Raw genomic sequence first — 18,706 nt, 5'->3', positions numbered from 1 at the left:
GCCATAATGACAACGTGAAAGAAGTTCGTTTTGAAATCTTTCCAATTAATTAAAATTAAAAAAGGCAAAAAAAAAACAAAACACATGAATGAATGTAATCCATTTTGGAGTCCTGATACCTCAGAGAAGCTGCTATTCCATTTTGTTAAACCCACAAAATGCACAAACAAATAGAAACAATCCATAATCCCCACCTATTTCTTTCACTATATGTTATATATAAACCCCAAATCCTGATAAGCCACAATATATAACAAACAATTTTTTGCGACATTACATATAAAAGTGCTATAGTGCTGATAAATACTGAATTCATATAACTACAAAATATATAACAAAAATACTACAGTGCACATGACCGCAATATATAACAAACAATTTTGTGCAAAAAAAAAAAAATCAGACTGCTATAGCGCTCATAAAATTATAATAAAATTCTAATTAAAAATCTATTTCATACAACAGTTGTAAGAATGACCTCTCTGTTACCTCTTTAGTTTGTTGTCTGCAGAGAATTGTGCTCTAATAAGTCAAATCATTATGTATTGCCAATGAGACATAACATGACAGTATTACAGGTTATGTGATATCATTTGTTTTTGCACAGAGCCATGTTAGATTGATTAAGAAGATTATTGGGACTCTGAAGCCATATCTTTGACAACAGCTGGGGGATATCTCACCGCCCAACCCAAAAACACTAGGTTTAACTAATGTATTGCCAGTCTTCAGGATTAATAATGGTGGAAGTGATTTATAGTGACTTGACAGTGTCCTGGTACTCTTGAAAGGAAGTTGAAGGGGCAAGAGGCTTGAATAAACACATTTTTCCTTTTTGAAGGAAGCTTGTAATTAAATTGTCAGCAGAATAGCAACTGAAAAAGCCATTTTAAGCGCTGACATTTGACCTGTGAGTGTTAGACTGGTGCTATGTCACATTATAAAATGTGGAATCAAAGTTTAACTACTTAATTAGAGGAAATACCCTCGGAAGTTAATTATTCAATCCAGATGTAGATAAGTGTCTCCTATTCTGATCTAGTTGTGTAGACCTTTTATCTGGTCCCAAATGTTATACAACTGTGTGGACAGCTATACCCTGCTAAAGCAGCTGAAAGACATTCATTTTGACTAGTGTTAACTGTTTTTTTAAAATAAAGTTCTACTTTACAAAACAGAGGCTCCTGATAACACACACAAATATAGCCACACTATAAATTTAAAACTGGCATTACAGTAGAGGTAAATATAAACAGACAGGTCAAATTCAAATGTATTTACTTATTACAGGTACTTATATAGCGCCATCAATTTATGCAGAGATTTACATATATAGAATATTTTGCAGTCACATCAGTCCCTGTCCTCAAGGAGTTTACAATCTAAGGTTCCTAACTCACATAATGGGGCCAATTTAGACAAGGGCCAGTCAACCTACCAGCGTGTCTTTGGAGTGTGGAAGAAAATCATAGTACTATGAGAAATCCACATAGAACATGCAAGCTCCAGGCAGGTAATGCCATTGTTGGGATTCAAACCAACGACTCTAGTGCTGCTCGGAGGAAGTGCTAACTGCTTAGCCACTGTGCAAATGTACAAGGTAGTATGAATAGTTCATTTTGTATATTGTACTGTACATCTCTGGCACACAAGCCATTGCCATTGGTATGCTTTTAAGTCTATATGTGGGTAAAAAAAGGTGCGATATAGGGTATACTGGCTAGAAAATATATTTACTAAGTCTGGGACAGACAGAATCTGGACCAGCTGTGTGTGACAATCAGCTTCTAGCTTTCATTTTTAAAGCTTAACTGAAAAAAAGCCGAAGCTGGAAGCTGAATGGTTACTATGTACAACTGCTCCAGATTCTGTCTGCTCCAGTTTTAATAAATGCCTCCCATTGTGTGCCTGCAAAAAAAAGATTCATAATGTAAGTGTATGTAACTATTTATATTTAACTATTTTATTGTTCCTATTTTCAAAAGTAGAGTATCTGCTATTGTCAATCAATGAAGTACTTAAAGCGGAGCTCCACCCAAAAGGGGAAATTCCGCTTTAAGGCTTTGTCCCCCGCTCCCTGTTAAGGATTGGCACCTTTGGGGAGTGGGGGGGTACCCAAATTTGACAGGTACCCGCTCCCACTTCAGGTGCAATCGCCTAAGGCGATTGGAAGTGGAAGTTGTCCTCCCTCCCCGTAGTTTTCTGGGACACATGACAGGTCCCAGAAGACTACGGGGCCATTCACAAAGTGCAGCGCTACTCGCGCATGCGCATTGGGCACCCGACTGTGAAGCCGCAAGCTGTCACAGCCAGATGCCCACACTGAAGATGCTGGCGCCGGGGAGAGAAGACAGACAATGAAACCAGCCCTGGTAAGGACACTGCTGGACCGAGGGACAGGTAAGTGGCTGTATTTTAAAAGTCAGCAGCTAGTTTTTGTAGCTGCTGCCCTTTTTTATATTATTCAACTGGAATTCCACTTTAGGTTTCACATCTCTGATTGTGCTTGTGTATGTGCTTTTCCATTACAAGTAGTCTATATGACAAATCAGTTCTCTGCTGTGGTCTGTCCAGCTGGAAGACTGCCATTGTAGCATGTATATTTTTAGTGAGGACATTCCTCATACATATTTTGGCATATTGTAGTCCACAGGGACCTTTTTTCTCCCAAACTGCTAGATGAAGCACGTGTCTGTGTTTGCAAAATGGCAAATCCATTGGCAAGCTGCTATGCGATGAATTACAAGCCAATAATAAGGGCACATTTTTAAGCATCTGATAAAATGCTAAAAAGGTCATAGATGAATGGCTACATTTCTTATTTTGTGACAGGTTTACTGACAAACTGTCTTAAGACATTGTACGTAGCAGTAAAAAAAATTTTTGGACTTGGAAAGAGATTGCACTTTCAGAACTAGCAGGTGTTTACTGCTGTCAAAGTTTGACTAGGGAGGGTTCAGAATACTGACAACAATATAAGCTCACTAAGGTTCTATTACTTTTCCCCTTCACACTACAGCTGGGTGTACACTGTCCTGTCGGTTGTTTTTTTTTTTTGTTTTTTTAAAAACTCAGATTTCTGTACCCACACAAGTGACATGGATGCAGGATTCTCCCCCACTGCACTTTTGTATTCCGGAGGAGGCCCCCCTTCAGATGGCTGCTGTATACTCTTGTATTCATGCTTTGGCCCCTCAAGGGCATTCTGTGTGTGTGGTTTTTTTAACTTAAGCCCCAATAAAAAATATTGAAACAGAGAATGGCTGCCATAAACATTTCTACAATTAGAAACCACACTAGTTGCAGGGAAGAGCAAAGAAGTTTATCCTTACACCTTGTATCAGCTTCTAGGAGCAGTGTGTGTTGATTCACTTCTTGGTGCCATTATTCGGATTTTATTTTGTATGTTTATGTGACAGAGGGTAATCATCTTCCCAGTGTTTCATTGCTTATGTTTGGTCATTGTAAAGTGCTCGGAAGTTATTGTTTCAATACATGAAGATGTGTATTTCTTTTCTTTGGGGACAGTGGTTGAAATATAACAGTACTTGGTAGGAGTGCAGTCACACCACAGACTTCCAGCTCCATTTTGGTCTGTCCACAGTTTTCTTTGTTTCTTGGACACTAACCTGGAGCTAATGTTCAAACTCTGGTCTTTGATCCCTGTGACATCTTAACCTGTCATTAATGTAAATCTGTATTGATGACTTTCAAGCCATGCATTTTGTTGCTTGTTTGTGGTTATTATAAAGTGCTCGGAAGTTCTTGTTTTGATACCTGAAGCTATTTGTTTCTTTTCTTTTGGGGAACGTGGTTAAAATGTAATAGTGATTGGTACGTGCACAGTCACAGTACAGACTTCCAATTTAATTTTGGTCTGCCCACAGTAGACACTAGCCTTGAACGTATGTGCAAACTTTGGTTTTTCATCCCTGTGACATCTTACCAGGCCATTAATGTAAAACTGTATTGACTGCCAATTAAGCAAAATAAAATAGAAGTTTTGCAGAAGTCTCCATAAGATGCCTGCTATTATCAACACAGAGCTGTTCATTTTCCCAGCTCAGTGCAACAGCTTGCAAAAAAATGATATGTGAATGACAGCTTTCAGAAATAGAATATTACTGAATGGGACTAACAAGTGGGTTGTGTCACCAAGTCCCAAAACTACTAAGGCAGCTCGCACACAGTATTGATGTTTAAGCATCAGCATTTATGGGCATACAATTTGTTTTGCGCGTATTTATGCATGTATTTGTGCGTATTTACGTATGCGCATTCACGAGCGCATTCTTTTTTTTTTTACTCAAGAATATGCAGTGCTTGTTTATGCAGGTGTGCATACAGGCAGATTGTGAACAATGAGCTGCATTTTAAATCAGTCAAAATAAAAGCTGCAGTGTGCAAGAGGCCTAAGACAGATACTGTACTTTGAGCTTTTAAGAATAGTGTAGACACTAATCCATGCCTCACATATAACTGTTCTCAGACATGTTTAGGTAGGAGAAGGCCACTTAGGGTATCTAATGCAAAACAACAACCTTACTTTGCTTAGTAAGTAGTCATTAAAGGGTTATTTTAAGAGCACACTGCTCCAGAAAGATGGAAATTCCTAGTACTGTATATGACTCTCTTGGTTCTTCTGCATGTTTTTGAGTTGTTTATTATCCTTTTGATTTGTATATATGCAATTGTGTTCCATTTATTAATATTGCAGTGTGCTGTTGGTTTACATTTATTTTAATTAATATCCTCCTACCAGTTCTGCTTTTTTTTTTAAAGGAAATTACTTGTAATATTGTAAAGTAATAATGTAACTTTTCTATTATTTTTGAACAGAGCAGAAGAAAAAAAAACTGTATGGTAGAGCTTTAATATTTTAACTTATTTCTCCATTTCAGTCTAAGCGTGAAGAAAAAAAACAGAACTGACTTATTTTCATATATTAAAAGCAATTACAAGCACTTTCTCGTTTCTTTTCAGCAGGCGCAGCCTAATGCGGACTGGCGTATCTCTCAGGCTCAAAGACCTGGACCCAGCGGGTAAGTGGATGCTCAACATTTTGTTATTTCTAAAAAATGTGGGAGGAAGCTAGAGAAAAATATACTGTGGGGTAAATTTACTAAAACTGGGGACTGCAAAATCCGGTGCAGATCTGTATAGAAACCAATCAACTTCCAGGTATTTTTCATCAAAGCTTAACTGAACAAGATGGAGTTAGAAGCTGATTGGCTACTGTGCACAGTTGCACCAGATTTTGAACTCTTCAGTTTTAGTAAATCAACCCCTGTGTTCCCTAAAAAGACTATGTCTCTCATTGTTTAAATATAAATCTTGCAGCACTAGAGGATAATAAACGCTTGCTTCCCAACATTTTTAAAAGTTGTTTTTATTTTCCCGTGCTGTGAAATGTTTAATAGGAATCTGGCTATGTTCTGAAAGGGTCAGTTCTTGTAAATGCCAACCCCTGCTCCTGCACCCTCTTCCTGCTGCTATAAAGGCAGACAGCAGGATCCAGCACAGATACTTGTTAGCAACATGTAGGATTGTATGTAAGATCAGCAATTTAATATCTGTGCACCCATGACATAATTAAAGCAAAGTGTCAGTTGGAGCAGAGTTTTAGTCTACACACAATGTAGAGAAAGCAGAAACTATTTGTAGTAAGTGCAGAGTGGAGAAGGTGTTACTACGCTTTCACTTTAAGCCTTTCTGCCCTGTCATCAGTCAGAAAAATGAGAGGTTGTTCAGTGAAGCTGACCATACACAGTTAGATTTTCATTCAACCATTGGTAGAAAAAGTGCAAGTAGCCATCCTCTCTTACTCTCCCCTGAGATAGACTATAGACCAGGGGTAGGCAAGCTTAAAGAGATAGAAATCTACTTGAACAACATGGGAGAAGACAAAGATCACCGGGCACAGTGTTGCCTCCTCACACCTGATATAAACCTATAACTGTCGTATTACCGTGTCAAAATCGCATGCATTGCGTGGCAATTATGAGTTTAAATCAGATGATGAGGAGGCAACATATCACCTGCTCACCACCTGCACCTGTGAATGAGCCCATAGTTGTTATCAACAACGGCACCCTAAGGGCTTGTTCACATGTTAAGTTGGGGGGTGAAAAACCCTGTGGTTGAATCATGGTTTTACCCCCCCCGCAAACCCTACCCCCTTTAGCTCCAAACGTACACACATGCCGCAGCAGGAACTACACCCCCTGATGCTTTTGGTATGTGCTACCACCTGTCAACCGAGACACATCAAGTAAATGGGCCACTCTGCAAGTGCCCTGCAACTGCATGCTTCTGTGGGGTCCAAGGGCTTAAAGCAGGTGCCGAGAAAGCAACACACCGCTGTCTGTTTAACCCCTTGTTTGCTGTACTGCACAAGGTTGCAGGGCAATTGCAAAGAGGACTCATTAATTTGAATGGGTCATGCTTGGTTGGTGCTACACCCACAAACCATGACAGGATGTAGGAGCAGCACTACAGAGGAGACATCGGCTTATCTGACTCTTCCTCACTACTATAGCTCCAACTTTACAAGTAGTTCCTCTGCATTGCACTCTGTTTGATGCCCTGGGATGGTGAGTCAGCAAGCCCAGACCAATATCTACCAGTCACCTGGCCAAAATCTACTGCTAGATCGCGATCTACTGTTTGCTGACCCAGCTACACACTGTATGATTTGTAGTGTGCATAGACCAGTGAACATGACCTCAACTAGCATGTGCTGTTCATTCCAAAGAAATGGAATGGAGTAGGAAAAGGAGAGGTTCAGAAGCTCATGACCACTAGGTTGGACTGACCCTGTAAAAAGCACTACACCCATAAAACTCCACTCACACTTGTTATGTAAACCAGTTAATATAGAATACTACCCAAAATATGTTGCTTACTTTTGGATAGAGTTGGAAATGGCAAATACCTGTCAGTTCTTTAGTCCTCATGCACACTGGACATTTTTACAGCTGCTGTTTTTCGCTTATGATGTTTTTTTCTACAGCCAGTAAACTCTCCAGCATGTTATCCTATGTGTCCATGCACACATAGACTGTAATCAACATTTTTTGGCTGGAAAAAAACCCAGAACTAGTGGGTTTGTAGAGGAGTTTTTTAGCTGTAAAAATGCTCTAACACTGAAAAACGTGGCAAAACATGGTACATTATAATACATTTTCTGTAGATCTTGTATTATACCATCATATTTACAGATGGTTGGAGTGATTATGATTGTCACTAATTGCACTTTATCCGTATGATTTGGAATACACGGGTTGCACAAATTATTTTTGTAAATGCACTATTTTGCACATTTATTTAGTACCGTGTGGTAATTTTTGGAGCACTTTAACAGTCAGTTTTTGCACTTTATATTTATATGTATATAGTATATTTACAGATAGCGCTGCACTTTATATATATATATATTTATTTACTTTGGTTGGTAAGGAGTTTTGTGTCAGCAGCTTAGTGAATAGGGCCCCATTCCTAGCGCAGGAAGTTCTTGCATTTAAAACATGGTAAAACACGGTAAATCGCTGTAAATCACTGTTTTTGCATATTTTTTTTTGACCCCCAAAAAAACTCTAAAAAAAGCGGCAAAACGTCGCTGAACACTAATACAAAAACGCTAAAAAATTCGATATTACACAGCTAATGTTACCAGCGTTATTGAAACGCCCAGTGTTCATGGAGCCTTATTGCTGATTCGATTGCTGCTGGGGCATTTCCTCCCCATTTCTTTCTTGTAACTGCAACAGATAGGTTTACAGTAAAACTAAGCAGAGGTTCTGACCCTTTCCCATTCTAGTAAAGTGATTTAATTTGTGTTTTACCCCCCCCCCCCGGAGAGACTTCCCTTCACTTCCTGTCCCTCTGACCATTGTCCCCAAGGCAGAAAGTGAGGGAAAGTCTCCCTAACAGGGACACTTACAGTTAACAGTTTTGAAACACCCAGTGTTCATGGAGCCTTATTGCTGATTCGATTGCTGCTAGGGCATTTCCTCCCCATTTCTTTCTTGTAACTGCAACAGATAGGTTTACAGTAAAACTAAGCAGAGGTTCTCCTCATAAACACTAAAACATAGTACATACACAAATCACCACGATGATGAATACAACAAATTCCATACACAGCCCTGTCAGCGGTATCCCCTCCGGACCATAGGTAAACAAGAAACCTCCATAGTGTAAAACCGTTTTATTTGGGTATATACAGTAAAGAGAAATGCCCACTCACATGCTCCTTTCTCCTTTCACAAAGCTCTTCTACCTCATGCTAGAAATGTATTGCATGGGTATTTAATACATGACTTTCAAATATGGCCCCCACGCCGGAAGTGACTTCACGGCACACCCGGAAATGCATCCTCACGTACTGACGCATTTTGTCACGCTAGACGCGTGACTTCCTCAGGGTAAACGCCCATGGAGGCAGAAACTCCATAAATAGGTTGCTGGCAGCCAATCACCAATGAGAGGCGGACCCCAGCAGCCATGTTGTCAAAGTCCGCTCTCTCAATTCCCGGATCCTTCACTTACATACCGCGGTGACACTTATATACATAGGCACGAACGGGTAAAAAAATGGGTCTCACTACCGGAACGAACCCCTCAAGGGTTCCATCAATACCACATAATTACCAGTAATAACATGCATACTCCTTAAAACGAGCACTAAATACATAATATATAGGGGCAGATATATACCAATACCATAATGAATAAATGTAAATAAACATACAAAAATCATATACCCATACACCCACCCCTTACCTCTACACCTCCTCCCTAAATCCCCAATATCAACAATCAAATAAAACCAATCAAAATCTTTAATACCAAAAAATCTAAAATTCGATCCATCGAAAAAATCGATCTACAGCCTGAACTAGCAAAAGACGAAAAACTGATGATAAAATATATATATATATATATATATATATATGGAGAAAAAAATTATAATTAATATGGACAAATACCCATATAGACACCTCTAGAATGAGTTTACAACATAATAGCATAAAAATAAATAACATTAAAAATATTAATATATTGAACAAATAAATAAATAATATGCATATAAATACAAATTGATATATATAAAAACCCAAAACAGATCACTAAATATATGCCCGATATTGCTAACATCCTGCATAACAAACCAGGCTGATAAAATCCACTGTAAATCACTATATAAATAAATAGTCTTGCCAGATAATAATGTATATAAACTTTAAATATTACTGATAAAACAATTCAAATCAAAGTCTACGTTCAGGCCCCTAGGGACCTGCGTTCTCATGTCAAAAATCCACTTAGACTCTGATTTGCTGAGAGACCTAACCTTGTTACTCTCTCTCCAGTGACCCTTATATTTTTCATTTCCCCAGAACCTAAGTGTCAAGGGGTCTTTATTATGGTGGGCCAAAAAATGTCTAGGCACACTATGCTTAGAAAATCCTTTTTTAATTTTTTGTACATGCTCACGTATTCGCTTCCATAATGGTCTCTTCGCCCTCCCCACATACTGGAGACCACATGAGCATTCCAAGCAGTATATCACTCCTTTAGTTCTGCATGAGATAAAGTCTTGGATATTATACTGCCTCCCTGTAGTGTTGGACTAAAACGATTTTTCCTTCTTATTAATCCCCTTAGTTTCCTTACACGCATAACAATTTCTGCATGGGAAGAAGCCTACTTGGTCCAAAAATGTCACATTTTTCCTAATAGGTGGGCCACTAAGGATTTGCACGGAGTGAACACATACCAGCACCTGCATGAATATCTAATTTTGAGCACTTTCATTGGACATTTATTTTGTTGTATTCATCATCGTGGTGAATTTTGTATGTACTATGTTTTAGTGTTTATGAGGAGTTTTCACGAGTGTCGGTTAGGACACTGGTCACATTTACACTAAGTTATTCCCGGTGGGAATTCACGTGTTGCACTGTGTAATAGTTTAACCCCTGTGTGCACTGGGTTTTTTTTTTGTTATATTAATTAATGTGTTATTTATATATATAGTGATTTATTCTGAGCGCTGCACTGTTTCATCTATATATTTATCATTTCACTCATTTAGGTAAGAGGTTAGTGTCAGCAGCTTGAGTGTTAGGGCCCCATTTTTAGCGCAGGAGGATTTTCTGCCATTTCCTAAGCAGAGGTTCTGACCCTTTCCCATTCTAGTAAAGTGATTTAATTTGTGTTTTACTCCCCCCCCTTGGAGAGACTTCCCTTCACTTCCTGTCCCTCTGACCATTGTCCCCAAGGCAGGAAGTGAGGGAAAGTCTCCCTAACAGGGACACTTACAGTTAACAGTTTTGTCCAGAGTTCTACCTTTAAATAGTAATGCTAAAGATTCAGTACAGCAGCCAGGGCAGGGCTAACGTTTGTATGATGTTACCGTTAAAAGGTAACGGTATAATCAATACCAGTCATTCAGTTTTAGGTGGACTATGGTCAATATGACGACCTGTCTTTCTACTGTTTTTGGAAAAAGTAGTATATCTACACCTACAGTTATGATATATCTTTCTTAGTGGTATGTATCTGTCATTTACCATCTACTAGAATTCCATGTGAATATGCAGCATAAACTAAGTAACATTGATGACTGCCATTTTGGTTTTGGCACAGCCTTGGCTAGGATAGATTCAGAATCCTGGGGCATGAGTGTTCTTTCACCCCTGTTTCTAAAGACTTGTAAAGAAGCCAGCAAGTGACAGAATTGTGTTGACCTACCTTTCTTACCTAACTTTGGCTTACAAATGGAACATTGTAGTGCTGGAGATTGTAATTATCAACTTTGAAATTATTCTTGCTTACCTATCTTATTCCTAAATTTATAAATACATGCTTTTGCCCAATGGGAAATTTTTAAAATTTGCTTCTTACCATGGATTTTTTGCAATGGATTAAATGTGGTCACAGTTGTGTCTTTGGAATATTATGTCTATGTGTACAAATGTGTGTTTGCATAGATATAAAAGAAACATGTTAGTATTAATACCTGGTTTTCCAATGTCAGTATTTAAACATGAACACTTTCCACTGGTACAACTGACATTTCCAGAGCTTACGTAAACTTAAGGAATAATGTCAGATAATAAATGCAATTTAAAAAGTAAATGATTTTCCTGACTTTCAAGCATAAATTTGCTAGAAAGTTGACTTGCTCCTCAAAATTTAGGCGAACATACCACATTTTTGTGTAAATGCATCACAGTTTTTGTACAAGTCTAATTAATGCCTCCATAATTCATATCTGTGTGGATTGAAATACGGAAATAATAAGTGTATTATATGTTGTAAGGAATCTATTATTTATTTTATATGACTAAGTTTTATTATATCTGGGATGCTGCCAATGTAATGCTGAGTCAGTCAAAAATTAAAGGCGAAAATAGACTGTGTGGTGACGTAAGATGCTTTTCTTCATGTTTCACTTAATACAGCAGAGAAAATCCTTTGAAGAAAATATTATTTTAAATCTGAAATAGTTTTTATATTTCCATAGAATTTACCACTGGAAAAAAAAAAAAAAAGCTAGATATATCCAGGGAATCTGACTGTCATACTAAAAATGAACAAAACTCTCCAGAACATTCAACCGCCTTCACTTTGTTTACCATCTGGAGAGATCACAACTGGTCAGCATTAGTGGCCATATCAAGGGTTTTAATCTTTTTCAATGAGACTGAAAAGCAGCTCTGCAGCCATAAAATGTTACAATCACTGAACTTTTACAATATATAGAACTTCCACCTCCAGTGATTTTTGACAGGTTTAGGTATTCCACTGGAGAGCACATTTGCTCCCCTTGGATCCAGTGGCCCACATCTTTGGGAGAAGACTTTGATCACACATCAAGCCTCCCTATATTTTCCCTGTGCACAGTGAGCGAGGCTTCTAATAAATCCTGCTCATAGCAAGAATTCTTCAACATTTTTAAGAATTAAGGCTCCTACAACTTCCTCACTGGAACAAAATGGATCACAGCTTCTGTTTCCTCTAGTCTAACAGCTTAAGCTTAGTGTCAGTAAGACTACATCATGCACATTTTATAATTTCAACCTTATTCTTTGCAAAGATATGCATTCATACAAAAATGCATGAAAAGTTTCAGCTTTATTCTGCACAAAGAATCTTAAATTAATTTCACAATTAAAGAGTTCTATGTACTGTATTTAAATGCTAGTTTCATGTTGGTGTTTATTTTCCACTTACGGTAATTCTTTATCACTATGTGATACAGATTTTTTTTTATTTAACCACTGAAGTCCCCAGGCATTTTTCTCCGTAGATCCCCTTAGGTCACAGAGCTTTTTTTTTTTCATTTTGGTGATATGTCGCTTATATTATACTTTTTAGCATTTGTAGTCTAGCCTTATGTATTATACATTGGGGTTGATTTACTAAAGGAAAATAGGCTGCGCACTGCAAGTGCACTTCGAGTGCACTTTAAAGTGCACTGAAAGTGCAGTTGCTTTAGATCTGAGAGGAACATGGAAGGAAGATTTAAAAAGACAGTATTTTTGCTTGCACATGATTGGATGAAAGACATCTACAAAGCTTTAGTGTGACAGAGGAGTGGGTGGAACAGATCACATGCGGAGAGCAGTGGGACACACAAGACTTTTATTGAATAATAGTGAGGGCACACGATTAGTATAGCAGAGTTCTGGTAGAAAAAAAGCGTTAAGTGCATAACGCAGGGTGGGGCACACAGCAAGGATAACCGAGTTCTGTTAGGCAAAAGGGGGTTAAATCCATAACACAGGTTGGGCACGCAGCAGGGGGAAAAAGTCCTGTAGACAAAGGGGGTTAGTCCGTAGCACAGTCTGGGCCCACAACAGAGAGGCAGGACTCTGGCGGGCAAGGGTTAAGTCCTCGGCACCGCAATTGGCACACAGCAAGGAGGCAGAAATCTGGTGGGCAAGGATTAAGTCCTCAGCGCAGGGGTTGGCACACAGCAAGGAGACAGAAGTCTAACAGGCAAGGTTTAAGTCTGGGTTAAATCCTCAGCGCAGGGGTTGGCACACAGCTAGGAGGCAGAACTCTGATGAGTAAGGGTTAAGTCCGGATAAAATCCTCAGCGCAGGGGTTAGCACGCAGCAAGGAGGCAGAACTCTGGTAGGCAAGGGTTAAGTCAGGGATAAATCCTCAGTGCAGGGGTTGGCACACAGCAAGGAAGCAGAACTCTTGCGGGCAAGGGCTAAGTGCAGGTTAAATCCTCAGCGTAGGGGTTGGCACACAGCAAGGAGGCAGACCTTTGGAGGCCAGGGGTGAAGTCTGGGTTGGATCCTCAGCGCAGGAGTTGGCACTCAGCAAGGAAGCAGAATTATGGCGGACAAGGGTTAAGTCTGGGTTTGATCCTTAGTGCAAGGGTTGGCACATAACAAGGAGGCAGAACTGAGAGGAAAGCAGAGTCCCAGTGTCCAGAAAGCCACACAGACAATGTAGAACCACAAGTCCCAGCAGTGCAAAAAGCAAAGCACGGTTCAATGCATCCAGTAGCAAGGCCTGCAGCCATGAGCTGCTCTGTCCATCCTGACTCAAGCTCTGCACATTCTGAGAGTTTTCTCCTACCATAGGGACATTATATTGTCCCTTCAATTTGACCAAACCTCAAGCACCCGGTGCCGACACGTCTGACTTTTCTCAGCCCCAGGACACCATGCTGACTGTGGCTCCTGCTGAGATCAACCTCATCTCCCACCCCCTGCAGGGCACAGGAACTCCAAGATTAAATTAAGCAGACAAGCTGACTGCTTGACACACTTGTTGATTTCAACAAAAAACAAAAAACAATGATGGGGCACAATTCTTCCCACTGACAACAATGATGGGGCACTATTTCTCCCACTGACACTGATGGAGTACTATTCCTCTCACTGACACTAATGATGGGGCACCATCATTGATGTCAGTGGGAGGAATAGTGTCCCATCATTGGTGTCAGAGTGAGGAATCGTGCCCCATCATTGGTGTCAGTGGGAGGAATAGCACCCCATCATTGGTGTCAGTGGGAGGAATAGCACCCCATCATTGTAATACCATACTGAAATACCATACCATATTGAAATCAAATCTGATGTTTTTTAATTTTTATTTGGTGTGTGCGTTGGAAGAGGGTAGTCTTATACGGCGAGTATAGCCCAAACACTATATTTTAAGAGGAAAAGTAGGGAGTAATCTTATACGCCCAGTCGTCTTATACGCCGGAAAATACGGTACTTTCTTGAGCATTTGATGCTTGAGGAACGTAAATGTCATCCAGATCATCATGAAAGAAAGGCTGCGTCTCACTAAAACATAGACTATTTCCTGAATATATATATATATATATATATATATATATATATATATATGTATTCATTTATTTTGCTATTTTTTAACATTTTTTTAAGCTTTATCTACATTTTGTACTTCATTGCTGTGGTTTACTACTGCTTTAATAAATAGCAATTAGTAAGATTTACTTACTAAATGAGTAGAGAATGTCAATTTCAAAGTGAATTTTACTTTTTCAAAGTTAATTTCTATTCAGCTTAGTAAATGTCATCATCCATAGGCAAAACTCCTGTTCTTTTGGTTTTTTTTTATTTACCTTGCACAGGATTGGGTATTTTCTGCAAAGTGAGCATGTTCCACTCCTTTAGTAAATTAACCTCAATGTCTGTTTTTTCAAGCTTGAGGTTAATCTAATATGTTGAATATAATCAAGTGTGTGTCATTGCCAGTGTCCCAATGTTTCTATTTGCAAGGCTTAAGATAGAAAAATCACTATGTGTAATTTCTAAAAAATGGATAATCAGAAATAAATGATATTTTTGCAGAAGTTGGTGTACATGTGGCATTAACCTTAAAGTGTATCTCCACTTTTGTTGTCACATCCGTGATATGTTTGTTATATGTTCCCATTAATTTTTTTTCAGTTATTATATTTCTATTTTTTTTATTGCAGCAGTTCCTTGAGCAGATTACACACTACTTATTCAAACTAGTAAATTCAAAGTGCAACAAAAAAGTACAAAATGGGAACAGACTGAGACAAAGTGCAATAACATACAATGCAGAACTGAGTCCTTGAGATTTTTAACCCTTTATTAGGACAGGCAGTTTATACAATGTAAATTGGAACATGTAACAAATATTATGTGTTATCCTGATGTGGCTGCCAAAATAGAAATACATTTTAAAGATGTTAGAGATAAAAGAGCCCCATTGCAATTATAGGGTCATTGCCTTTTCTGAGTACTCACTGTACCCCAATGCTTGATCAAGGCACATCTTTGCAGCCTTTCTCAATCCACATACTTGACACCCTAATACCTATGACCATGACCCTGATTAGAATCTGTAAAGCTATGAACAACATGCTGTGAATGTTAAGAAATGGGTAATAGGTCATATTTTATTGCCCTCAACTGAGGGTTTGTTCACCATTCACCAAACACAATTGTCAAATCTGCCTGGGGGTTTCAGTCACCCGTACATGCAGTGCCAGATGACCTTCATTCATTCATCAGTGAAAGGAACAAAGGAACTCAGCTCAAATGGTCACCAATTAAAGTCCATAGATACAAGTTCCAAAGCTGAGGGATCACATGATCCTGTTTTCAGAAGAACTACCCTTTAGGACAGCCACTTAAACAACTTTAGTATTTTTGCATTAGCAGATTAGTCTCTTTTTTTTACAAAAAAAACCTTAAAGTTAGTGGACTGACTTCTATGACCTATTAGTATCTGATTGCATCAAATATAGATATGATCTGGCAGTTAGATACTGAATGACTGAGAAGGTAAATTTAGCCACACAATGATAGGATCTGTGAATATGTGTGGTCACCACATGAATCCTACTGTTTTCCTCCATACAGTCTGTGTATGGACTAATGCATTGAAAATGATGGCTTATTGTGAAACTAAAAAAATGAAAAAAGAAATGTTGCCTAATATAATAATGGTATAGAACATTGTTTCTCAACCTTTTTCAAGTCAGTATGCCCTTGAAAAGTATATTCAGCCTTGGTATGGATTTTGAGGGGAAACCCAACGCCAAATTTTTTTTAAAATGTGACCCTGCCCCTTGTGACATCATCAACCGTGGCATGCTGGGTCAATGATGTCACACAGGGGCGGGGTCACAGTTTTTTTCTTGTGAAGGAGTAGTGGTACCATGCACCCCATACTCATTCACATAGAGGGGAGCAGGATCTGGGGGCCCCCTTACTAAAGGGGGCTTCCAGATTCCAATAAGTTCCCTGCCCACAGACCCCCACAACCACTGACCAGGATTGTGGGGAAGAGGTCCTTGTCCCCATCAACATGGGGATAAGGTGCTTTGGGGGAGGGCCCCCCTGACCCAAAGCACCCCCTCATGTTCAGGGCATGTGGCCTGGTATGGTTCAGGAGAGGGAAGGGCCCGCTCGCTCACCCCCCCCCTTCTTTCCTGACCTGCTGAACTGAATGCTCAGATAAGGGTCTGGTATGGATTTTGGGGGGGATCCCATACCATTTTTTTTTTAATTTTGGAGTGGGGGTTCCCCTTAAAAACCATACCAGACCCAAAAATTGCCTGCAATTTTTTTTTACATTCAATGGGGTTCCCCACTGACAGCTGATGACTCTTAGGTTGTTAAGGACTCCACGGCCACCCATTCCTTTGAAACCCATGACAGTGCTGACAGATACCAGTACATACCTCATGCCTGGACCACTACTTATTTAGCACATGCATTTATTTATTTCCTTTTGTGAACTGACTTTAAGGCAGGGGCGGACTGACAACTCATGGGGCCCCCGGGCAATAGGGGATCATGGGGCCCCTGTGTCCTTGCCCAAACTCAAAAAAGCCTATGAAAAAGGTTCCAGGGGCATCTCATGGGGCCCCCTACTGACCCCGGGCCCTCAGGCAGTGCCCGAGTTTCTAAATGGTCAGTCTGCCTCTGCGGTATAGTTTAAGGTATTTACCAAATGTTTTTGCTATTTTTGGTAAATACCGCATACTAGCAGTAGTGAATTGACATTTTCAGTATCGCATGTGTCACTTTTATACAGAATATATGTTAGTTGGAAGATTTCTTTAAAAAAGTCCATGGTGAATTTTCTAGCATAAAGGCAAGAGCACATGGTGAGGCTGGTTTATTAGAGGTTTTGAGTATCTTCTCTCAATCAAATGCAGCTGTGCTCATTTTGAATACTCAGTCATGTACAGATGAAATAAAAATATATTTGCCTTTCAAATGACTGGATAGTTGAAGTACATTTTTTACTTGCTTTATTAAGTGAATATGCTCCATTCCTTTAGTAAATCAGCCTTACTGAGTCTACTGGAAGACCTGGAAGAGGAAGTACTCTAAGTGAGACAATCAGTGGAAGCATAGACATATGATTTGCAGACAAATTATACTTTTTTTCAAATCTTATATTCCATATCATCTATAGGAAAGCACTCCACAGAACACACTTTATTTATTTATTTTTTTAATAAAAAGTGGGTTTGATTTCCTGCCAGGTCAGCCTTTGACTTCTGTGATCTGTCCTTCGCTATGTCACTAGTTAAGGTAACTTATCAGGAGACACATACTGCAAGTAGACTAGAAAGGCTCTCATTGAGATCTTCCTATCAGGGCTCAAAAGATTTGGCAATGGATCCCATATGGTTATTCACTAAGACTACATGGTGCAAAATCTGGTGCAGGTCTGCATAGAAACCAGCTTCCAGGTTTTATTGCCAGAGCTTAATTGAACAAGCTGATGTTAGAAGCTGATTGGCTACCATGCACAACTGCTCCAGATTCTGAGTGCTCCAGGTTTAGTAAATCGTACCCATTGTGTAAAGTCCTGATTTAAAGAAAATCTATCAATTTCAGTTTGGGGAATGCATAGCTCCAACTGTGTAGTTTTCTCAGCTGTACAATCTCTTTTTGCTATCCTCTGCCTCAGAGGGAGGTTTGCTACCAACATACAGTATGTAGAAAGTAGTCTGTATGTGGGTTCCAGGGTTGCAGAGTTCATTGCATTCAACTTACCCAGGACACAAACATCTAGATACTTACCTATTGTCCACCCTCCTATATTGTAACAAGGATTAATTGACAGACTTTTCTGACAGTAAATCATAGATTCAAAAATCTAATAAAGTTTTATCTAATGAAACACCAATTACACTCACAGTAAGCATAACCGTGTCAATCTATAATTCTTTTTGTCAATGGACAACATAACAGAGTCTGTTACTATCCCACCCTATAACCCAGTTACACTGAAGACCCCCTCCCCACTGCTCTGTTGCACCTTAGAAGCCTCCAAAAAATATATAGTTCTTTTGGATTTTGGGAGAGCATATGATCGCCTCCTAGCATGTGTTGCTTTTTCTTAGGTGGGATTTTATCTTCATGACATCATAGGGGGTGGGTATTTTGGTTCTGTATGTACATTAAGGCATATATACATGCTTTTTTGCATTGCTAGTTGTCACTATATTGCCTAGACGAAGGGATCCTGTGTGGCCCTGAAAAGTTGTCTTACTTCATGGATGTTTCATTGCACTAATAAAAGAGTGTACATATGTTTGCAATGGAATGTTGGTGATATCTCATTGTTTCAGTATGGGGGGAGTTGGCATGCCTAGGCAGGCTGAATTTGCATGCAAACCATCCTGGGTAATGCCCATATGTGATGC

General features: G+C 39.3%; 1 protein-coding gene across 50 annotated transcripts in view; it reads left to right on the top strand.

The window, feature by feature from the left end:
* Positions 1-18,706, top strand: part of LOC149474319 (protocadherin gamma-C5-like) — a 561,663-nt gene that overhangs the window by 531,192 nt on the left and 11,765 nt on the right. For 44 of the 50 annotated variants that reach the window (XM_089656066.1, XM_089656064.1, XM_089656207.1 and 41 more), the window contains exon 2: positions 4,984-5,042. In XM_089656066.1, coding sequence (XP_089512192.1) covers positions 4,984-5,042 — 59 coding nt within the window. The remainder of the gene's footprint in view (positions 1-4,983; positions 5,043-18,706) is intronic. The other 6 variants (XM_089654694.1, XM_089654622.1, XM_089654621.1 and 3 more) reach the window with 1 other exon arrangement.

The sequence above is a fragment of the Staurois parvus genome, unplaced genomic scaffold (genome assembly GCF_062004578.1).
Source record: "Staurois parvus isolate SC_StPar_1 unplaced genomic scaffold, SC_StPar_1.0 ptg000006l, whole genome shotgun sequence".
Lineage (NCBI taxonomy): Eukaryota > Metazoa > Chordata > Amphibia > Anura > Ranidae > Staurois > Staurois parvus.
This window is presented reverse-complemented; position numbering and strand designations above follow the sequence as displayed.